General features: G+C 38.1%; 1 protein-coding gene across 1 annotated transcript in view; it reads left to right on the top strand.

The window, feature by feature from the left end:
- The window catches only part of DCDC2 (doublecortin domain containing 2), a 70386-nt gene extending 45630 nt beyond the window's left edge, over window positions 1–24756 (top strand). The window contains exons 8-10 of the mRNA XM_072853387.1: window positions 7576–7676; window positions 20063–20410; window positions 21674–24756. Of these exons, the coding sequence (XP_072709488.1) occupies window positions 7576–7676; window positions 20063–20410; window positions 21674–21781 (557 nt within the window). The 3' untranslated portion in view covers window positions 21782–24756. The remainder of the gene's footprint in view (window positions 1–7575; window positions 7677–20062; window positions 20411–21673) is intronic.

Genomic DNA, 24756 nt, shown 5'->3' with positions numbered 1-24756 from the left:
TAAATAAATGAATAAATTAGATGCTTAGAAACACAGAGTATAAATGAGGTGAACAACCAAAGTAGAGAGAAGGAAGAAAAAGCCTTGTATTATGACATGCAGTCCTTATTTTTGTAGCTGTTTATGTATAAAGATGACCGAGCTATTGCAGCTTACTAAGGCAGCTTTTCCTTTGCTCTAGCATTACCATATTTCCTGTCAGTAAAGGAGACTGATGCATACAAGGTCAACCTTTAGAAGCACCTTTTGCAGTTTCTGTTGAGGTAGTCAGATGTCAGCAATCTCTAATGGTGTGAAATCTTGTTAGAAATTCAGTATTTTCTGAAGAGAGGAACTAATTGCTTAGAAGCTTGAAGCTGCAATAGTATCAGGTGAAGAAAAATACGTATTTTTTAATATTCCCAACAGTTTCATATGTATATTGCTACCATTTTCTCTTTAATTCCATTACTTTTTGATGAAGAAGTCACAGGCACATACACAGGCAAACCTATCACCAAGGCAGTGGCTTTTTGTTGGAAAATTGGCCTTGTACAACACTGATACTTTGAAATAATAATTAAAAAAAACACAACAAAAAAAGGCAGAAAAGAAAATGATGTTGTAGACAGGCATAAACACACATGTCCTCCCTATTCCTCATACCAATCTATTCAATTTAATGAGCCACAGTTTTTTTTACATTTTGTTTTTAATTTGACTTAACATTTTTATGAGGCAGCCTCTGTGGTAAGTCACATTACTTTTTTTTTTATAGTCACATTAACTTCCTTGCTTACATACAGAGCTTGCAGTTAGTAAATGCCTCTGATTTCCATAAAATATTCAGGGCAGGCTATTATTACAATGATTTTTTTAATCCCTACTGCTAAACTTCAATCAGTTTAAAATTTGAAATGCATTAATGACTGTATAATATTGTAATTTGTGTTGCAATAAATGTTTTACAGTTAATGCTGGTTAGGAAAGGAGCTTATACAAGAGCCATTAATTGCTATGCTTAATTATTTAAAATATATAGATTTCTTATGAGTTAATTCAATGTATAACTCAATTACTATTTAATGAAGTCATATAACTTTCTTGTTTATCAAAGTGTACAAAAGGATTCCAGCTGAAATACTGAATGGCATCAGAGAGAAAATGATCTTTGTACTTTAGCCAAGGTCTGCTCAGTCACACATGAACCAATTCATTGCTTCTTTCTGTACATACTGAACTGAGTGACTGCACAATACACTGAACATCTGTGTATTGAGACAACCGGTAACATGTATCAGGTGAAATGTTGTTAGTGAAAATGTTTTGGGCATTTATAAATTTGCTGTTGCTGATAATTAATCTGCTCTGTACCTCTCAGGAGATTAGCCAGAAGTATAAAATACCTAGAAAATTCCCCTGAATGGTCAGTGGACTCCCTTTCGCACAAATGAATTCTCAGGGGCTACAAAGCCAGCATTGCTGGCGTGGGTAAGGGGACAGGACAGAGTAGGTAACTCTGAAGATGAAGATCCTTGGCTATTAAGATCCATTATGCAAGAAGCATAATTTACAGCAGTCTTAACTTTGTCTTTAATTGTATTGGTTTTATTTGTCCATTTGCAACAAAGTCACAGAGGTGAAAAAGTACTGTAGGAATACAGTACCACCTTTTCTTATCTTTGGTGAAACGAGCTGGGGACCAAGCCACTTACCTTATGAAATAGACCCTGGCCAAGTACAAAATCAGAAACCCCACACACTATTTATCAGTCATCATCCTTTCTAAGGTTCTGATCCAAACCTGACCACTCTGCCTTTCTCCTACCCATAGCCTCTGGGCTTCATTTCCAAAGAGCTAAGCCTTCTGGGAACATTCTTCCTCATGTAATTTCACCACCTTTTTCTGCTGAAAATGTTGTCTTGTTCTTACTGTTGGTGTGGCTCCGTTGCTACTAGCTGTAGAGGTTAGCCATAAAGTAGGTGCCAGTGTTTCAATAGCTGTATTATTTGACTTTCCTTAGGGCAGGCTGAGTTGGTTCACCGCTTTTTTGAGACACTAGCTACCTCTCTTCAGTAGGGCTGTTACCAGGCTCCAAGTGTTCCCTTTCCTGGTAACCCTCACAAGGCTTTGGGGAATTCAGAGCTTCAAGCAGTCTGGATCCTCTTGAGATTTCAGTAGTCTTTTCCTCTGTGGGATTACAGAGCTGGAGAAGAGATAAGATAGAGCATAGCTCTTGAAGAAGCTCCATAGGAAAGCACTTGCAGTTGCAGTTTTCATTCATCCCTTCAGCCTGAAGCCAAAAAATGCTGTAAGAATTCTTTCCTCAGACTATAGAGCCACTATCCAGAGTCTTACTAAATACTGTTTGTTGTAGGAATAAATAAGAAGAAATCAAGAAAAATACTTGCCTGATAACAATGAGCATTTTTGCATTGTTGGTTTTTGCTGCACCTCTGTCACAAACGAGTATGTGTGGGAGCATCTGAACATAGAAATTCAATTGCAGATAGGTACTAGTAAAACAGCATTCCTCTTCCCAGGCTTTCCTGAAGGAAGAATCCTTTAAGAAGCTTAAATTGGCATGGGCACCTGCTGGCTTGTTCTTTCTTCCCCTCTCATTCTTTCAAGCTTCTACTCTTCCACTGCATGTAGCCCATTTTTTTTTTTTGCCTTCCTGCCAGCGTGCTGGACCCCATTTCTTCCCTTAATTTCCACCCGTGTTTCCTCATCTTCCTATTTGCTCTTGTACAGTTCCTCATTCCACACATTCCTCCTAACATGACTGTGCCCTTGTCATCTCCCTCTGTGTCCATATCCTCCAGCCTCTGCATATGCTCTCTCTCCAGCTGGCTGCTCCTCTTGAATGCCTTTTCCCTCTTGTGATCTGTTCTTTGCCCTTCTGTGGGTTTTTCTTTCTCCCTCTTGCCAGAATTACTGAACATGACCCTGCTTTAAAATAATCAGAAATAATGGGAGATGTTTGTTTAGGTTACCTCACTTCTCTCTGTACAGGGTATAAAAATAGTGGTGATTTTTAGTTCAAGACAGTCTGTTTTCACACAGCGACTGGCAAAACCTGAAAAATTACAGTCTCTTCTGGTTGTGTGGACACCATGGAAAAATATCCTCACAGAAGGTCAGGAGACTCTCAATAATACTTTGCTTGGCCTGTTGACAGAAGCAGCACTTAACTGTGGCATGGAGAACTGAGAACCTAGGTGAAATAAATCCTCTGATTTATACTTGTCAGCAAAGCTGTAGGGAGACATTTTGGAGCTTAAAGTGCCCTTGAATGCTTTGCTGCCATCATCTTCTACTCTACTTGGAGCAAATGGGTAGAGTATGCCACAGCTGGTCTGTAAGGCTCAGACCTACCTTCCTTTCTTACCCCCTTTTAGAGCTCTTCTGCCCCAACGTTGCCATGACACTAACTGTGGCCAATTCTCAATTAGTTTGAGGCACAGAAAGTCAGAACTAGCTCTTGTATGAGGAGCATGTTTAATCTACAATATTTTATGAACCTTTTGGGTAGGCATAAATGTTCCATCTAATGGAAGTGCTGGGAATTCTCTTTTCAGTAAGATACACTACTTATTTCTAACTTTAGTAGAGATTGCAATGTAAGCCCATAACAATATAGAATGAAGACTTACAAAAATGGGTTTTGTTTAATTTATAGCATTTTCTAAAATGCCTTCTTGTTTTTTCCTCCCTTAGAGATGTGTGTAGAAACTAACTAATGATTCAGAGACAGAGATGTGAAACATGGCATCAATAAGATTTTTTTGGTGCTTTTTTTTCCTAAATCAAAAAGCATTTCTGAAATATTACCTATAAAATATGAGGCAAAATTACCCAACCTAACACATTTGCTTGGGAGGTGCTGAGTAACTCACAGCACTGATAATAGTGATTAATGTGGTCTCCAAACTCCTGCTGACAGGATCTTGACACAGAATCACATAAACAAGGAATATGTTGGCCTTTCACTGAGCTGCCCTCCTCCAGATATTTGTGAATTCACATGCAAAAAGTGTAAATACTTCTGGCTGAAATAGAGTAGCAACACTAATAATGTTTACATTTTAAGTTCTTTTCTTAATGTTCCATTTAACTGAGTTAATTTTTTGTAAATTATTTTACTATTTTTGTATTTCTTTTCACTTTTGGTACCAAAAGACAAGAAGGGTACATGTCCTAATGTAAGACTAATTTCATTCCTTGCTATTTTCTTTGGAATTTTTTATTTGTTCAAGTGTTACAACTTTCCCATTTTTCAGTTGGTGTCATTTTTTTCTTCACCTGTTTTGACACATTTCAGACCTAAGTGTTTTTCTTCCTTCCCTGACTATTAATGGTACATGTGTTTTGGACATTTGTCTGCACAAGTCTCAGGTTTGTGCAGAGGTAAATAATTAATTTCCCTTTTGTTATCAATTTTCTTATTTCCTTGAATAATTTTTTCTGTTTTCTTTTCTGACAACAAATCTTTTCTGCCATCCTTTCAGAAACCAACTAACTATCTTTTGTGTTGTATGCATTTGCAATATGCTATTCTTTAACTACTTGTTTTCTTCAAAGAATATAGCTGTTCTGAAAATGGGATAATTTCCCATTTTGTCTGAAAACACTGTCATTGAAGGTTTTTTGGTGACTTCTGTGGTTGCTATTCTTTCCCATTGCAGTCTGCCATGTAGTTTTGGCATCTTCCACTCTGTGGAAGAGCAGGAATGCTATTTCACTTTAGAGTGCTTTCCATGCAAGACAATGAACAGTGTTGTGCTTGAGAGATGCTGGAAGGTTATGCAGAGCTCTTTTCAACTAATCTCTTTTCATTTATGACCAGCTTTCTGAGCAAACATCTGTTAGAAAGTGCTTGGAGGAAATCCCATGGGGATTTCAGTTTTTGCTTATTGAAATCCCCCCGTTACTAGCTTTCTGGGTACACTGCTTTGAATGGGAAAGTTGGTTGCATGACCCAGGTAGAAATTTATTGTCTTCTTTCCTCTCCCTCCTGGTTTCATGATTAAGGTTTTTGAAAATACTGCATGTCTGTCTGCTTGCGTGGAGTTTAGTTGCTGGGTTATTCGGCATAGCCCTGAGGCTGATCTACTCTTCTAAGGAGAGGTGCTTTAAAATTGAGAATCCTCAACTCTTAAGATTAATTTTGTGGATTTGACCTCCAGGGCCAACAGATGTTAATCTCCTTGTACCTCCTTTTTTGCCGTGCCAGAGAAAAACCTGGTGAGAATTACTTCTGCACCAAAGTCCTTTTATCTCTAGAGGCCAGACAATCCCCATTTTGGTTGAAAGACTTGGGGATCTTGAAGGCAAAGGTATTATTACAGACTCTAAATGGAATGGTGGTGGTATTAAATGCAGTTCTCTCAGACACTGATTTGACTTTTTATAGTTCAGTAAGCCAAGGAATCTAGGACAAGGTTATTTTTCTTAAGATACTTAAAGGAAGACCTTGAGTTAGGAGAGACATCACAGTGGCATTCAAGGAACACATTACATTTTCCTCTCAGAATATGGTAGTCATCTATATCTCAGTTCAATGTCTATGAGAGGCAACAATGATAATATCAGGTAAGGGAAACAGAACCTTCTGTCCCTTAAAGAGCTCAGAAAAATGGGAAATGTGAAGTGCATTAATTATTTGAAAAAGTACATGCATTCAGATGCATTTTGTTGCTACTCTCAACCACTCCATGTTCTTACTGCTGAATTTGTCAAAAATACCTGTCTTGGCAAAGGGGGTCTGTAATGAGATATGTACATGTAGATCGTCCAAGATTTACCATACTGCCAGCAAATATTGTGTGTCCTTAGTTGGTTTCAATGGAATGTACTACAACAGATGCATTATATTTAATAATCCACACACAAAAAAGGAAATTAAGAAAAGAAAATTATTATTTCCTTGCTAAGTATGAAGATGGGACCTTTATCAAGATGTGTGAGATGTTTAGGATAAGAATCCAATCAATGATGCTAAGAACCCTGTGGAATTTCCAACACCAATGCTTTCAGAGGACAAGTAATACAGATCTTTTGGTGGGGTGGGGAGGTTCCAGCGGGACTGATGCTCAGGTACACAAGCTGCTATGTCCATCAGAAAATCTCTCTCCTGAGATGCAGCCAGCAGTACCACTCTGGAATATCATTCTAATGTTCCATAGACTTCCCCATTTCTGCCTCTTCAATTCAAACTGTGAGAACGGCTTTCATTTCTGGTGCTCTGGTCAGTGGCCTGTCAGTAGACATCTAAGGCCATCTGGATGAGCTGGCACCTCCCATCCAGTTAGCCATTTGCAGTCGTATGGTATGCCTTAGAATTTTGTTCCCAGGGTAAACTCTTTCCTTGGCTCTCATAGTGATGAGAAAGTAACTGGAGAACTAACTTCCAGAGTAGTCAATGCTGACTTTTTATGCAGATGGACTCTGGATTTCTCTAAGTCTTTTTTTTTTAATGCATTCTTCTTAGTTTTTGTCAATGGTTCTGTGAATGGTTCAGTGCTTTACTAGGGCTGTTTATTTAACAGTGTCCAGCAATGTCGATCAATTTGCATAGTCAGTTGATATTATCAAGTTCACATCCTTTTATGAAGAATTAAGAGGCAATCCAAAACAGTACAAGTATTTTTCCTCTTTCTTATTGTAGCTACTTATTATGTTGGATATGAACACGTCAACATAGGACCATCTGTCTTTCCCAGATAGACGGAGAGAGAGGGAGATGATTTGGAGTAACCTGTGCTTTTAATTTCTGGGCTGTTTTCAGTTTAGGGGGGAGGGAGAGAGGAATGTATGTCACTTAGAAATTGTTTGTTATCTGTGTGCACCTGTCTTCACTTTCCTAGTTAGCTGACACTAAAGACTCACATTAGAAATCTTGAAGACCCCTAGTTATTACTTACACTTGGGGGGAAAAAAAATACTCAAACTAAATGGTGTAAAATCTTTGCACAGTTGTGTATCATTGTAAACATTAACCTTGTTAGCTAGGAGTATGTGCTTTTTTTAATACGGGTGTGAAGTTTCAGCTATAATTCTACTTGCACATGCCCAAGGGTGGGGATTAGCATTAATCCCACCATTTCTGCTAATCTTTTACTCCTTTCCTGGTTCACCATGTTTGTTGTTTATTTAGAGCCTGAGACTTTTGCTAGATGTGTGTTATAATGCTAATTACTAGAGGGTACTATCATTAACTGTAGAAATAGAAGTAATATGTTGTTGTAATGTATTAAGTTCCGATTTACTCTTGACATTTGCCAGAAGTGAAGAAACTTGAGATCCAGGGCTTTGTTCAGTCTCTGTTTCCGTTTCCGTTTCCTTTTCCTTTTCCTTTTCCTTTTCCTTTTCCCAAATGGTGTAGCATGTAGGTATTTGTTATTAAAAAGGAAAGGAAAACAAATTGACAATAATGGGAGACTGAAAACTACATTAAAAGAACTGTATAGGGAGTGGTGGGTCAGCTCAGAAACCTGCTCTCAGAAACAAAATTGAATGCAGTTCAGTAGTTGTGCCACACAGTGTCACAATTGGACTTCACTTCCTTCCACTCTGTATCTTTCCCATTGTAGGTGAAGATATTTACAAAACCTGTGAAGAGCAGTCTGAAATGTGGGGGGCAGCTGAAGTGCAGGAAGATGAAGATACTTGTGTAGAAGTTCCGCTGGACCAGGTATTGATCGAGCTTTAAATAAATTGCTTTTTTTAGGATCACAGGTTGTGTGTTAGTTTTTCTTTCCCCAGTTTCTTTCAAGTGTACAGCATAATTCTGTGAGGATGATTGTAACAGCTCAATGATATGGCTTCTTTTATGGGAGCTTTAGCAAATCTTCCTTTCTCTATTAATGTGTCAAATATCAGTTACCTTTTCATCATACATCAGCTTGAGAACTGCTCTGAGAGAGCAGGACTCCCTACCTACCAAATAGATGCACCTGAATCACAGTCACTTTGTACTGGTGGAGCAGTGTAAAGGGACTGTGGAACAGAATCAAGGTCAGAATTCCTGCAGTCCTGAACCACAAACAGGTGTGGATTTATCTGATTTTTATTAAAGCTGCCAGCACTTTCTTCTGTTGGAACAACAGGGTACTTAGTTGGCCAACTTGTTCATCGTAAGACTTCCGTGCAATAAATAGGTCTTGATAACTAAACATAAGTTTATACCCTCTTTGTTTTACTTTCATTTGTTTTTAAAAGAAACTCCTGCGAACTGAAATAATACAGGAAATAGGTAAGTTGAAGTTTATTCCGACAAAGTGGAGAGTAGAACTGCTTAAATTATTTGCTGAAAACTTACTTTTTTTTTTTTTCCTGTTAGTGAATTGCTCACAAGACAGTCCTCTTTTTCATCTTACGTGTTGGTAGGAATTTGCCAATTTGTTCAACTTTGTGTCCAGTCCACAAGATGTTGCATTGTGCTTTTGGTGTCTGTTGATAATGGCTTGGGGCCAGCCACCTAGGCCACAAGATAATATTTCTGATCCATGCTGCAGTGTAAGGAATCACAGTTTACCTGACAGATTTCTCAAGCTAAAAATCATCCCAACAATGTAAGCGATTCTTGAGCATTTTACTGACTTCCTGGTGGTCAGCTCAGTGTTGAGGAACAATTGTTAATGTGAGATTGTAAACAAATGGGAGGGAGGGAGTTAAAAATAGTTGTTTGTTTGTTCCCTGGGTAGCTAAAGTGTATTTACAATCTGGGAGATTTCCGGAGTGTGTTGGAGACAATTTTTCGATGTAGGTAGTGGGATACATGATTAGGAGAGGCATTCTGCTGGATTTGCTACTCATGAATAAAGAGGAGCTAGCTGGGGATATGATACTCAGTGGCAGCCTTAGTTGTAGTAGCCATGAGATGATAGGGTTTAAGACCCTGAAGGAAGTGGGGGTGGCAAATAACAAAATAAAAATCCTGTAATTCAGGACAGTGGACTTTGGCTTGTTTGGGAAACTGGCAGGCAGGACCCTGTGCGAGGTTGCCCTGAAGTGCAGAGGAACACAGGAGATCTGGTTGATCTCCAAGGGCATCTTCCTCAAAGCACAAGAACTATCCCCCTATGCAAGAAAACAAGCAGGCATAGCAGGAGGCCAGTTTGAACAGAGGACTCCTGACCTTATAGTAAAAAGGTAGAGTGTGGTAGGTAGAAGAGGCGATGGACTGCTAAGGAGCAGTATAGAGACATTGCCTGGGCATGCAGGGATGAAATTTGGAAAGCCGAAGTTTGTCGAGAAATGGAAACAGATGCTTGTGATTGGGAATAGCCAAACTCTTTGCCTCAGTGATGAAATAACTGGCTCTGTGGATGGAGAGCAGTTATTGTCATTTATCTTGCTTTCAGCATAGAATACCATATTTGTAGGTGAAATTGGAAGAAGTGTGGTAGATATGGGGAGGAAGATATCCTTAAGGAAGGTAGGGACTGGATTTGTGGGCTACAAGGTGGATGAAAAACTGCCTGGTTCGATGGGACTTAAAAGGTCAGTTGGTTGAAATTTAACTGGTGCCTGTTTATGGATGGTGGGTTTGATACTGGCTCTGATGCTTTTTAACATGTTCATCGATAACATGGATGATGGCACAGGATGCAGCCTTATCCAGGGTCAGTAGTAAAGCCAAACTATCATTTATCAGGTGATATGCAGGGCTGTCTTTCAGAGCGATCTCAATAGCTTGAAGGAATGAGCTGACTCGACCCTCATGAAGTTCAAAAAAGAGAAATATGAAGTGGGGTACCTGGGACAGGGTAACTGTGCATTGGTACAGTCGGCGTGGGTAGGCTAAGGAGCAACTCTGCAGGAGGGGCCATGCAGTTCTTGTGGCTAGCAAGTTGATGATGAGTCAGCAGTACTCCCTTTTTGTGATGAGGGTTGACTGTGCAGGCTGGGCTGCATTTGTAAGAGCACAGCCAGCACATCAAGGGAATGGATTATCTCCCTTGGCTTGGCACCTCTGAGGTTGCATCTAGGATATTTTGTCTAGTTTTGAGTCCTTCCTAGTACAAGAGAGGTATTTACAAACAGGAGAGAGTTCAGCACAGCAACACGCTAAAACGTGTAGGGGGCTAGAGCCTATGACACAAGGAGAAGCTTAGGGAACTGTGTTTGTTTCACTTTAAAGGCTAAAGAAGATCTGCCTTCTCTCACAAGAGAAGGCAGATCAAATTGTTCACTTCAGCTACAGATGGAGTTACAGAGAAGATGGAGCCAGCCTTTTCTCTGTGTTGCACAGCAAAAGGATGAGGCAATGGTCAGAATTTGCATCAAGGAAAATACTAATTGGACATAAGAAAAACGTTTTCAACAGTGAGAACTGTAAGCACCTTCCTGTCCAGAGAGAGTCGGGAGTCTTTGTCTTCAGTGATTTTTAAAACTAAACTGGACAGGGCCTCGAGCAACCTATTTTTACTTTGAAGTTGGTCCAGCAGGGCACTGGCCTAGATGATCTCTGGAGCAGTTGTCTCCAAAGTGGAGTGTGCACAGCCCAGGGGGTATGAAAGACAATCCATTGGGGTGCAGGAAGAAAATGTTAGAACTTCAGTAGTATATGTATATAATTTATAAATAAGTAAATATACATATATTTGGGGGTACCTGCTCAAAATTTTTTTACTGTTAGGGGTGTGCAATCAAAACAGTTTGGAGACTGCTGCTCTAGAGGTCTCTTCTAACCTAATTTTTCTGTGATTCTGTATTTGTTCATCTTTGATTATTTCAGTCCTATAGTCAACTTTTTCTTTTTAGTAAGCTTTGGTTTCTTATGCTTACTATTTAGCTGGCTGATTTTTTTCAATTTATTTGAATTGGGTAAAAGAATACTAGACATATACATTTTTCTTGTCTTCTGCCCTTAAAAAAATGCCTGAGGGGAAAATAGACAGAAGTTTTATGAGCTTATACTTTGTTTTAATTTTGCCTGTGATACAGATTGGTACATGAACAAAAGCCACATATGATGTCGCTGCTGTAGCCATTTTGAAGAATGGCACCATACCCATCTGAAAAAAATATCTGGATCTCTCCATTTTGTTTTACACTGCTGTTTCTAAGAAGGATAATTCTCAGTGATTTATTCACTTTAATGGGAAGGAGTGTCGCTCAGCTATTTTATAGACATTGTTCTCGAAGACATATGAATCAGGTGGTTGAAAGAGGCAAGAGCATGACTGTCCTGGTCCCTGATATACAGAATACTACAGCTGTGTCTTTTCACAGCAAATACCTGTCCTGGCCTCAGAGACTTGCATGCTAAACACCATTGGGCTCATCAGCCCTGTTAATTGCAGTTGTCCTTGTGAGGTGTTGTGATAATTAGGATGTGTTGGGTTGTACTGATAGTACTGACATTGGGGAAGAACATGCCACTTGTCGTCTTAATCTTTGTTTCTTATGACATCCTGAAGTATATCCTGCCCTGGTCTTGACAGCGTAATAATCAAATTGAGAAATGATTAGCGTGTTTATTGGCCTCTGAAGGTGCATAAAGAATTCCTCTGGGTCGTGTAAAGCATTTGACAGTGTAAATTGGGTTGTCAGGTCTTAGTTTTTAGGTTGACTGCAATTCATATGAAATCCAAGAGCCCTGGAGACGGCAGCCTTACTTCTGCATGGAGATGCTACAGGCAACAGCTCTGACAGTGGGTCTCACCAGTTTGCTTCAGCCAGAAGATGGTGACTGTCACTAGGGAGGGGAGAATAGCTAACTCTCCACTGCCACTTCTGTACTTGAAAGTGGTGGCTGTGGTTGTTGATAGAGTTGCCAGTTGCCTCTGTTGATACAGTGCCAGCTTGTGCTGGCAAGCTTGCAATGCTAGGAGCTTGCTTGGTACCTCTAAGCTCAGGTACCAAGGCCCGTGCATTATCCTCAGATGGAAATATTTTTCAGTTGCTACCAACTGATTTTGCTACCTGGACAAGGAACTGGAAGCAGGTGTGTTTGAGGGGGAAAAAATAAAACAAAACAGTAATGCAGAGTATTAATAATCTGATTTTTGTATTTTCAGAAAAGCCAAACAAAGCACCAACATTTATTGTAACACAAGCCATGGTTTATTTCTCATTTTAAAACTTCATGTATAGTTTCCTAGGTAATCTGGCAAGAAGCCAGGTGCTTCTGAGTAGCACTGAGTACTTTTTATTCCCAGATAACTGAGGTTACTCAGACCTTGGAAGTCTTTAGCATTTTACATGTTCAGGTTCTTATTAATGACCATTTAAAATTGTTTTAAATTCTGTGATGTAAAGCTTTATAGCTTTTTCTTATCTGAACTGCAGTTTCTGTTATTGCTAGAAATATGGAAAAGGACAGCCAGCCAGGGCTTGACTATCTTGCATCATGCATAAATATTTACATGTCAGCTTTCACTAGAATCCTGACACTTCTGATATGCTATCGTTTCCATCAGCCACGTAAATGAGGTGGTGAAGATAGAGCTTAGTCTTTTTTCTTTTTATGCACCTTCTTTGTCTTGCCATTTGAAGTACACAGTTGAACAAATGCCAGATTAGCCATTAACTAAAGTTAGTGTAATACTGGCTAGACACCTGCTTATGTCCTATTCTGTAAAATGCTGCCTGCCAGCTGAGAACACATTAAAAGAACAGGATTTGCTTTACTCCAGACTAGCTGAAAAGTTGTAATTGAACATCAAGGAATAAAAATCAGTGTTTTGCCTAAAACCAAACCAGACCCTTTGGTTCTATATTCTGTACCAAGACTTCAGTTTCCAAATACAAAATGGATAGTTTATTCTTTTGACATGCAGACTTACTCCAGGTTGGTTGTTTACATCACTGTGTCAACATCCATGGGAACTGATGAGAGACTATTAAATCAATTGTGCAAATAGCAAGGGAACAAGGTGATTTTATTGCAGTTCTTGGTAGGGATAAATAATGGGATTAAAAAAGGGATTTAAAAAAATAAATAATGCATCCAACTCATAAAAAGGTTGGAGTTTAAATGTTGTGGGAATAAAGACTTTTTTGCCTTCAGGAACAACAGCAAAACAATACAAGTTTCTTATTTGAAATGGTAATTAAGTGTGTTACTTTGAGTTTGCTGATAATAATATAAATATATTCAAAGTAACTATTTCTGAGATAGAAAATTTTCTAACTTATAAAGCTTTCAGAACAAACTGCTACTTTTTCTTTAATTTTATATAAGCTGTGAAATACAAAAGCAGCAGTTGGTAGTAATAGGATTGAAATAACACTGCAAGTTTGCATTAGTTTATCCAGTTCCATAAGCATGGTGGTTGTTCTCCCATGCTGAGCCCTTGGGACGTGGGGTAAGCGTGAAAGTTATGAGATATGAAGTTGTCCAGTGCATGATCCCTACAAGGAATTCAGGCATGTTGTGCCAGCCTACTTTGCCAGGGGGTATATGATACTGGCTATTAAGATGTAAGCGGTGTAGAATGAATCTGAGGGGGGGAGGGTTCCCCTCCAGATTCATCAGCCCCATGTCCCTCTCTCTGTGTTTATTTGTAAAAATCACTAGGTGAGAAATTTGTCTAACGGACACTGATTTGGTTTTTTTTGTAGATGTTCACACTCTTGGTTCTTTCACTAGCCATTTGCTTTCCATTACTATGTACACATCCACTGAGTAATGCAGTCCTGATGCCACTCATTATTCCCCATTTCCTGGGCTGTGATGTGATGTGAGATGGTGTAGCTCCCCTAGGTGCTCTTTCTGTAGCTGGAGTGTATCAGCAGTAGCAGAAAATTTGCACCTTTCATTTGCAGTGTTCATTATGGAGTATACATTTTGCTTTAGAGACCCAAGATTCACCTCAGTGAACAGAACAAAATGTTTATCTTTCCTATTGCTGAAGGCAAAATGTTAAAGTTTGCATTGATTCAACATTAAAACAAGCTGACTGCTCGAAGAGACATTCCTTGATTAAAAAGGCTAGAACTTTTCATGAGGAAACATTTTGCACTACATCAGTAAGGATTTCAAAATGGCATTTGGAAAGAGTACATGAAAAGCTTTTTATGCTCAAATTTCACTACAAATAATGCAGCTGTAAGTTAAGCCTTCTGGATTTTGAGTGCTGACAAGCAGATAAGATTTTTCATTGCATGTTCTTCTTTTAGCTCCACTGATTTACACTTAATTTTTTTTATTGTTTGTCTTTGCAAGATAGGAAAACTTATTCTGGTTGGTTCCTTGCAGCTCAGCATGAGAACAGAGCTCTTCCCTCGGTTTCTGCATTGGATGACTGATTTCTGAAGCTGTAGCAGCAAGGTCTGATCTTTTCTTTAAAGGCCTGTGCAGCCTTCACTTCTTCCAAGTGAAGCCTGCAAAGGCAGTTCTGTTGTAAAACTAGTGTTGATACCACTTTGAAAAAAGTTACCTCTCTCTGTGTGCACCTGTCTTGAAAAAATCTAGCAATCTTAGAGGAGACAATTTCTCAAATTACTTAACTTTTAGGGCATTTTTCATTCACTGTAGAAGAGTCTATTTCTGGAAAAAAAATAATTTCTGTATTTTTGCAACCTCAGTAGGGCTTCTTTTTAAATGCTTATCAATCTTCTCATTGTCTATAGGGATGCTGAACAGATTATACTGTATTGTAGGGTATGAAGTTCAGGTAAATTTTAATGTACACATTGAAAATGACATGATTGTCATGTGACAAAAGATGGTGAAAAATACTGTTGACTTAGGTACATCTTAAAAAAGTAAGGAACTGATCAGATGTTTTCTTCTCTGCCATGGCCATCTTGTGATGAAGGAATTATGCACGCTTCCAGTTACCACACAATGAAACTGAGGAATGGAGTTTGAAAAGCTGTTTTTTCTACACTTCAAATTACATAATTTCCATTCATTTCAGTTAGACTTCTGGGTGCTCTGATCTTATGAAAAATTGGACTCTGTGGACTCAGGTGCTGCATTGTTGTAAAAAAAAAAAAAAAAAAAAGGCATCCAACTCATAAAAAGGTTGGAAGGTTGGAGTTTAAATGTTGTGGGGATAAAGACTTTTTTGTCTTCAGGAACAACAGTGCATTTACTATGTGGGATGTGTAAGACTGATGAACCCTTAACTATTCATTTGCTTGTTTTTAAGAGCCTGGGTTTTGTAAATGATGTGGAAGAGAAGAGGGCTGCTGTCACTTAGCAACCCTATCTGGTTCAGGAACAAAATGTTTTGCTGTTGGAATCTGTGCAGTGTGGCTACAAAGCATTCCTGACTGGGTAGGAGCAGGGGCAGCTCTGTTCTGGAGAGGTTTGGTGCAATCAAAGTCAAGTGTCCCTGGTGCTGCGTTTGTGAGATGTATTCATGCCAGTATTTGTGACCACTAACATTTTTGTTGTCTACCTTGTTGTTTGTCTGTTGCGACCATCAGCCAAGTAAACATTTCCAAATGGCTTCAATAAAGCAAAATTATGTTTTACATTAATGGTACAAAATAATTTCCGCCTTAAATGATTTGTGATACCGCACTTTTCAATATTCTAGTATCAGTCATGTACAAACCTTCTGAGAGGTTACATTAGCATCCCTAGAGGAAAAGAAGTCAAATGCTTCAATGTCTGAAGATTTCCTGACTTATTGCTTTTGAATGATGATGGCATTTGGTAATGTAGCTCTTAATGAATGATAGCATGATCAGTGTAATTAGAATACATCTTTCTTTTTTAAATGCTCTGTTTTTGCTGAGATTAAAAATACCGTCAAGCAATCATCCTTCTTGAATGCAAAATGAAATTCACTCTGTTCCTCATCAACCTGCTAGTAAGGCAAGCTGGGTCCATGTTTCCAGCATGAAGTTGAGAATTACCTCAGTTGTTCTATGTGCCTTTGGTTGAATATGCCTTTCAATATACATATACAAGTCTTTTGTCAGTGAGTCTTTTTATTGCTAGTCCATGGCAAGCAAAGAATTGTGCTCACAGTCATGAAGGAATGGTTTGAAGACTAGTTATTCTAACTACTGTACTTTCAACTGGGAAACTGCAAAAGCATCACCTTCACTTAAAAGATGCAGCCAGCAATACAAGAAAGAAGGTTACTTCCTATTTTCTTGCAATCATACAAAAGGCAAGATTACAAACCTTCCTATGAGTAGCTCTGACTATAGCAGGAATGTGGGTAATCCATCACAGTCACCAGAAAAGTCCCCTGTCCTAGAAGTCACTTACTTTTCCGTGAAAATTACCTCAAGGAATAAAAATGTAATCACCTCATGCTTCTCTGGTCCTAGGTTTATTGCTGTCAGGTTCAAGTTGTGTTGCTGTTTTTTGTGATGTGGACTAAAGTAACACAGGAACACTTATTCTATAGTTTGTTACAGTATAAATGTTTAGTTACCCTGGGCTACAACTGTCTGGGTGCTTTCAACATGAATTTTTTAAGTGCCCCGTGTTCTCTGTTATGATCCTGGAATCTCTCATGTCGATGTGTTGATATTAATGTTTGATGCTCATGGTTGTTCAGTTGTGTTACAAAGTGGTGAGAGACCTCAGTCACTCAGGCCTGGAGACATAGTTGGTTCTCTGGATTTGAGATGCCCTGAGCTTTTACCGGAATCCCAAATGTAATGTACTTGTACGACTTCCTGTGAGCCAACACACTGGCTGAAAGCTGAACTGTGACTTCTTGGGTGCAAAGAGGAGCAGCAGAGTCCCACATTGGTCTTGGCTATCCAGCCAATGCATTCCATATAGGAAGCTCTTACTGGAAATATTCTGGTTATTCAAAAGATGACTGATGAAAAGATAAAAACTAAGATGTGAAATGTCACTGCTTTTCCTTAAGTATACAAGATCATTGCTGACTTCTAGAAATGAGTCTGATAATTTCTGCAAGGACATGTAGGTCTGAATTGGCGCACCTGGTTTGCTTTCAGTACGCCCATCCTGATTTATTCTGACTGAGAGAACACAGTTTGCAGTAACTATGATGTATACAAAATAGGCATTTTGTACAGTTGTAGGTGGAGGGATGGCTGGAGTGTATCGAAATCAATGAAAAGGTTCCCATTGACTCCAGGGGACTTTGAATTATACCCTGACCCAGTACACACTTTAATGTAGGCTTTAGCTCACTATTTCAGATTCATTGAAATCGCTGGAACTGTTCAAGATAGTAAAGTTAAGCATGTACAGCATTTACAGGCTTTGGGCCATAAAAAAACTCTGGTTTTCTCCCTTTTTCTCTTTTTCTCCCTGCATGTATATATGCACATAAACATTCTCTTTCCCTAAATATGAAAAATCTAACTTTTACTAAGTATATCTCTTTCTCAGTGAAGAAGGTGTACTTAATAATTTATGCATAGCTAGTAGATCAATAAGATGTCAGTAGAAAGTATCACACTTTTTATGTAAAGAGCAATGTATGATTTGGTGGGTGATTTTGGCCTTCATTCCCTCCCTACAGTCCTGTCTTAGGTCTGCTGTGTGTTCTGAAATGCATCATCTGTGGTCATATTCACATTTGAAAGCCTACCTATGACTCTACATGCAGTGGGAACCATACTGCCTTTTAGATTACCTTGCGGAAGGTCTTTTCCTCTGGATCAATGTTGATTTTAACTTGTTTGAAATGTCCATTCTAATGTAGTGCAGCTTGAAAGGAAATTAAATGAAGAATGCATTTTGCTTTCCAATTATTAGCTGTAAACATGACTTTTTATTTTTGTCTGTCGTAGTAATAGCCATTGTAGTAATATGCTCAGCTATCTTGAAATTTTCAGTTACTATAAAAACATTATACTTGCACTGATGGCATTTATTTTACTGTTCTTATTTTGTACTATTATTTTTCAGGCAACTGGTCAAGTTAAATTAGTTGCAATTTGAATTTTATTTCATGCCAGTTCCCTGTGAGCTTCCAGTGAGTTTCTGGGTACGGCTCAATAACGCTCAGTTTTAACTCTTAAAAACTTTGCATCCACACCTATTTTAGACAGATAAGGTCTAATGACTCTAGCTAGCATAGCACCTTAGGAAGTTACTGCCCTTCAAATGCCCATTGTGCTTCTATGCCAAAGACTACTTCCACAGCAATGAAACCAGTAAAAGCATATGCATTAGGATACATATGTTTACACCATGGCATAAAGTCTACACACCTTCTTCTGTAGTCCAAAATGAGCCACCATACTAAAGCAGTTCAGGCAAGGGCAAATAAGCTCTTCTGATTGTACCCACTATCAGGCAGTAACAAAAAGTTGGAAATAATATATTGGATGACTACAACAGTTAACTGAGAAAGCCTGGGTTTACTTTTCTTCTTTTCTTACCCTCTCTTCCATTTGATGTTTGTAATGTCATAGCAAGCAGGTGTCATTAAGCAAAACCAAAACTGCTTACTTTTAGCTAGTGGTGTCTGGTGCATGTAACTTGACCTGCCCTCTCCTGCTTCTGGTCAGAATCCAGAGCTGCTAATTTCCTTAGCAGACTGAAAACAAATTAGTAGGTCACATGTGTAAGACTAGCAGGTAACCTCTGAGAATGTATGGATCTACAGATTCTTTTCTATCTTTATGTCCTGGAGGTTACCAAAGTTGGCTCAGGTTTGCTTTGGATGGTGCCTTCTTTGAAGGTGTCTGTAAAGACTTGGCTTGTTTAATTTTTATTTTAGTGGTAATAAGGCCAGTTTGATGTTACGAGATGAAAGTGAGTCAGGAAGGCTTGAATAAAAAACACACAGAGACTACTGTACTTCAAAAATTACTTATGGAGCCATTATTTATCTGGTCAGGTAACCATGTAATATTTCTAGTAATTTGTCATTCTATAGATTATTACAACACAATAACTTGTCCTTTATGAAGCTGTGTCAATGCTATATTGTGCACTGGCATAATAAAGTTGTCTTATGTTGCTACTTAGATATCAAAGCAAAAGCAAGGTGTTTCATCAAGAGGCTTCAATCAGTTGTTGGTATTGCTGAACTGGCTTTTACTAATATGCTGAAGGTGATGAGAGAATTCTTTTGAAATGTTAGTATTAGTGAGGGAAGGAGATTTTTAGAAGACATAACTTATAGGTCTGTAACAGATAGCTGCCTGCATAAAGGAGCTGCTAATGATAGTAAAATTCCAAACGCTTTTGATTAAGAGATAATCTATTGCTCTCAGCTTGTTTGCTTTAGATTTAGAGTCTGATGAGGCTGTGTGGGAGGCAGACGTCCTGTCACTCCTGTGGGATTTTTTTTCTCTTTATTTTCATTCAGACCTTAGCACAAGTACATAAGTCATCTTGGCAGCGGGGGCATTGGTTCACTGAATAGTCAGGTGAATCTTCAAAGATGAAACTGGAAGACAAATGACAAAAACTAGATAGTATGTGCATCAGTCTTCCAGGTTGTCATGAAATGATGCTGCTAGCAGCTTTATCTATAGTGAGTTTCTGCTTACTCTTCTTCAATATGGGACAAGATCCTGTTCCTCTGAGTCTGCTGGTCCGACTCTGTGTAGGAAAAATTCATTGCTAAATGTCAAGCAAATCCTAACCATGCCACCCTACATAGGGGTCTTTGGAAAGGGGATGATGTTATGGAAGTGACCAGTAGGTCTACCTCATCTCTCTTGCTACATTTCTGTGGATGCAAAGAAGACAGGCTGCACAACAGGACCAATTGGCATGCCATGGTCTGGTCCATAGGTAAAATGCTTCATGGGGAACAGTTTGTGGGCTAGTCATGTATGATATTTTATTGTGACGGGATTTTATAAACAAGTACGTACTAAATACTAGAATGTTGGAGAACCTGGAATAGCTGGAACAAAATAGCTGTTCCTGTATTAATTAAATCTAGTTAATTCCAGTTGTTTTGGGTATGGTCAAATGGATTAACCCTGTGTAATACATTTAAATCTCACTAACACATTTTTTTAATGTAGAATAAGAGTGCATTATGGGGTGTTAGTACAGGAGCATCATTTTCTGTCCATGTAGACAAACCTCAAATTAGCATACTTACTCCCCAGTAATGAAGTAATTGTGATTTTGTTCTGTCATGTTTCAGAATTGCGTGGAGCATTCTGATTAAAAATGCCTCATAATGCTGCTGCTTTTCCTTTCACCAGAGGCCAGCAGAAACTGTAGATGAAGAAGAAAATGCAGAAGAGGAAAATGACAGGGGAGAGGAGGCATATAAAGGAGAGGAAGAATATCCAGAAGTGAATGGAGAGGAAAGTGGGGAAACTGTTAAAGAAACAAGTGAAGTGGAAGAAAACAAGAAGAAATTAAATGAGAATTATGAAGATGAAGCAGAAGAAACAGAGAATGTTGACCAAGCAGAGGAAGAGGAACTTATCCATTTAAATGGCAAGAAAAATGAAGAAAATGGTGGGGGAATGGAGCACTTGAACTACCAAGGTGATCTTCAGCCTGAAGAAGAAATAAAAGAAGAGGATTCTGACAGTCAGAACCAGGTGAGTGTTTATTCTTTCAGTTTGTTATTCTTAAGTTATTGTTCTTCATTCATCTCAGCCTTAGGCTTCTCAGATAGTATCTAAGTAGCTCACTCCTGATAAGGTCCTGAGAGCATTTACGAGAACTTCAGTTTGTGGGAAAAGCTGTTTTTCCGTCTGTATAGATCAGTTACATCAGTAATTACATTATATGCCCTCCAACTGAGAAAGCAGATGTTTCTCGCTATTTGATGAATCTGCATCTCCTGCTTTCCTGAGTATGCTGAATTTTGGGGGGAAAAAAAAAAAATTCTTCCAATTTCCAGAAAAGCATAATCATTATATATTTCCACACTACATTGTCCTTTAGGACAGAGCAGAAGGGTGTGTTCATGAAACCACAGTGCCTCATTATTTTGATGAGTTGACTTTCACAGAAGTTGCATTTCATAAAAGGCTCTTGCCATTGCTTTGTGGAAGTTTCATCTCCTTTTCTTAGAAATTGGAAAAGACAGTGGACATGAACAAGATCCTCAAAGCAAGGGGCTTTAGTCAGTTTAAAAGCAAATATCCCATTAATTGAGGAGACACAGTAACATGCTGTTGGCTTAGATGGAGGCATGCAGCCCAGAAAAATAAATTGGACTACCTTGACTGTCAGATGAACTGACCAGAGAACAGAATGTGGGAAACAAAGTGTTTTGTTTGATGGGGAGAATCCAGATCTGGGAAGAGTGGGATTCTTGAGCGTCAGAAGCAGAACAACTTGCTGCATATTCCTATAGGCTGCTGAAAAACAGACTTTTCCTCTGCTTCTTGTGACACTGGGAATGGTTTCTTGCACCTTGCAACTGGGCTTTCTTCTGTTTCTGTATGACACACAAGAACATATTTCAATTAAGAGAGCTGAGTAACATGACATTTTCTTGGCCCCTGAATTTATTCTATGCTAGATATATTGATTTTGTTTGTTTGTTTTTAGAAAAGCTGAAGTTATTTATGGAAGTGGAGAAAGTGAGTGAGCATTCACTTTAAATGGATATGTGGGTAACTGGATGTTTGATGAAAGAACTGTGGGGGAACCTCTAATTTGAGTACTTTCTCCTTTGGAAGGTATATAAGTATAAGGTAAATAAAAATGTTAATGTGATCACTCTCGGAAAACAGTTTTTCACGTTAAGAATACCTTGTGGAAATTTTAGGATGAAGTGCTAACATTGTATTGAAATTAGGTGAAATCTTTGTTACCCAATGAAGTTAACAGTACCTGTCCTTTTTCTCTAGGTTGATTCCCATCTTGAAAAAACATCCACAAATCCAAGGGTGACAATCACCAGCCCACAGGAAAGTGAAAAAAATGACCAGAGCAATGACTATGCTGCAGTTGCGTAGATAGAAAAAATGTAATGAGCAGAAAATGAAAGATTATAATACTTTAAATATAAAGCATGTTATTTTTTGTGATTTATAACTTATAATGGGAAGATAGATTGAGTATCCACATATTGAGTCTTGAGATGTTAATGCCATATGGACTGATACAGAAAACAAACATTAATAGCTACTAGAAGAACACTGAATTATTTTTACAAGGTGACATTTTCTGATAGATTTTGAGGGGGGAAATACAAGAGTACTGTATAGTAGTATTAGAAATAAATGAACTATTCTGTGGTATAAGATGGTTATCAGTAATAGAATAACTACAAAAATGACACTATTCCAGAAGAAGGAAAAAAATCCCACCCAAATTCAATGTCAAAACTTCTTTGCAGATTTGTTCAGAAAAGAGAAACAATTTTTTACTTTTAATGAGGACATATGTAGTTTTTCCTTTTAAATTCCACCTTATATATATGATTTCCAGGCATAATATTAAGATATAATGAGAATACATTCCTCACTTACTGGACTTATGCCCACAAAAAATGAATCGTTAGTTTTTACATTCATAAATAGCACTTATTTAGCACTATGAATGTATGTAGACAGCCTACGATACTGCAGCTTGTTCCCATTTACAGCAAGTTTTGTTGCTTGTCCTGCACTGATCGATTCACTAAACAGTAAATTGTTATCATAGTGAAAAAAAAGTAAAGGAAGATATGTAGCAGGTTAGTTTCAAAAGTTGAGTTTGGATGGATTTGTAATTCAGTCTATGTATGTGAAATTTAATTTATTGATGAAAAAAAATGAATAGGCCTGGATTCAGACTGAAATTGCCATGAAACCGTTGCTGTCAATGGAGCCATCTTAATATGAAACACGTTAGGATGAGCCCGCCAGTTCTCTGTAAAAGTCGGCAACAATTGCTGCATTTATGAATCCTTTACATAGCCTTAATGGTTGGAAGTGTATCATCATCTTTTTAAGCAAGCTGGCTCCTGATAGGCTGTGGCTTAATTTGCATTATTAAATAAGGCATTGATCCACAGTATTAGTTCTCTTAATGACACCAATTCTATTGCTCTTATCGTTTCTCTGTTAGTAATGGGAATAATTTGTAGTTCATAGTAATACAGCCCTGAGCATAATTTCACTAATTATACAAATGAAATAGTGGGTTTCTTTATCGTTAATGCTGGTAAATTATTGCTATGAGAAACTAAATGTCATTTTTGTTGATTTCATGCCATTAAGACAAAAATTACATTTATGAACAAATTGAACTTGGAGCACTGTTTGAGGAATGTAAAGAACCACTTGTCATGACTAAAACTCATACAAACATCTTCACTTTTTCTACTAACTATTAAATGTACTTTTCCAATGGAGTAGAAATACGTAGAGATCCTTCAGCATGTTTCTGAGTATTGGCAATGTAAGTAAAAAAACCGTAGTGTTAAAAACCATAGGAACAGGGTTAGAACAGTTTGCCCTGTGGCATCTCTGAATTGTGTATGATACGCGTGTCCTTTGTTGAACTGTCTGACAAAGATCTGAGGGAATATTACATTTGTGATCAGTTCAAAATAAGCTCCTAATTTAGCCAAGCTCTTAAACAAGTATGTATGCTTCTGTTATTTGATACAGCAATTAAGCCTATGCTCAAATATCTTTGATTTCACTGGGATTTAAGAAGACATTTAAAGTTAAGCAGAAGTAAAAAACAACCAACCGTCGTTTGTTGTCCCCCCGCCAACCAGGATGAATGAAATAACTGTACGTGCTAGTGAGGAAAAATGACACACAGAAATCCTCTAGGTATCTGTATAGTTAATCCTGCATTGGAATAATATATGCAGGAGCATTAAAAGCCCTCAAACAATACTTAACCAGCCAGAGAAGGCAGCTCTGTCTCCTTGGGGAGCTTAGGGGAATTTACCCGCTGAACCTTCTGTGCAAAGCTGACCAAGGAAAATGGCTGATGCTGCGTCTTTGCTCACTTAGAGCTGAATAGCTCATATGCTTACCAGTAAGCGTGGGCTTAAATGTGTTGCTGAATCAAGACAAATGACAGTAGTCTTGTATTGACATTACTACGAATGGGCTCTTTGATAGAAGTTAATGGTGTACCAAATACAGGACTCTACGTGCTGTCATCTTATTGCGGATTAAGACTTGAACAACCTCTGAGATGTTCCTCATCCTCAAAAGTCTGAAGTTAAATTGACACCCAAAAATATCTGATGGAGATACTTAATTTGTAGAATGTTTGCCTCAAAATGTTGAACCTAGAAACAATATTTAGAAGAAACTGAGGGATTTGTGTGGTGATACTTTTCTCCCTTTGGTTTCTATTTATAGCTCCTGTTCGCCAACAGTTTCTGTCATTTCTTTCCTTTTCCCCAAATGTTTGGTGTCTTCCATGCTTCAAAGACTTACAGATATCAATAAGAGTAATTGATAGTAATTGATTAATTGATCAATTGATTCAATTGATCAATATCAATTGAAGTAATTGATTAATTGAGCAATTGATTTTTATCAATTTAAAAGCTTAAACTAAATTCTAGGGAAGTGTAATATGATAATTTTCTTTCATGGGAACATGAAATCCTTATGAGTGTTATTCAGCCTTTAAAATGTTTTCCCCTCTGTTTTCTTGTAAGAAAGACAGGATATATTTCTTTAGAGTAGCAAATCAGACTTCTTGGAAATAGAGATATAACTATTTTATCATTCACCTTACAACACTGGCAACATGTATTTTGTATCAGGTTCTTTTACACAGTGAGATTAGTTTATGCAGAACAAATAATTCTGATGTTAAAGTAGAAATTAAACAAGAAGCATACAGATGGTCTTGCTAATAGTTTTTCTGACTGGATTTGCTGTGTGTGATGGCTTAACTCAGTTTTACATGAGAAATACATTATTTTGTTAAGCTTACATAATGTTATTTTATTAAGCTTATATACAACAGC

The sequence above is a fragment of the Ciconia boyciana genome, chromosome 2 (genome assembly GCF_034638445.1).
Source record: "Ciconia boyciana chromosome 2, ASM3463844v1, whole genome shotgun sequence".
In the NCBI taxonomy this organism is placed as follows: Eukaryota; Metazoa; Chordata; class Aves; order Ciconiiformes; family Ciconiidae; genus Ciconia; species Ciconia boyciana.
This window is presented reverse-complemented; position numbering and strand designations above follow the sequence as displayed.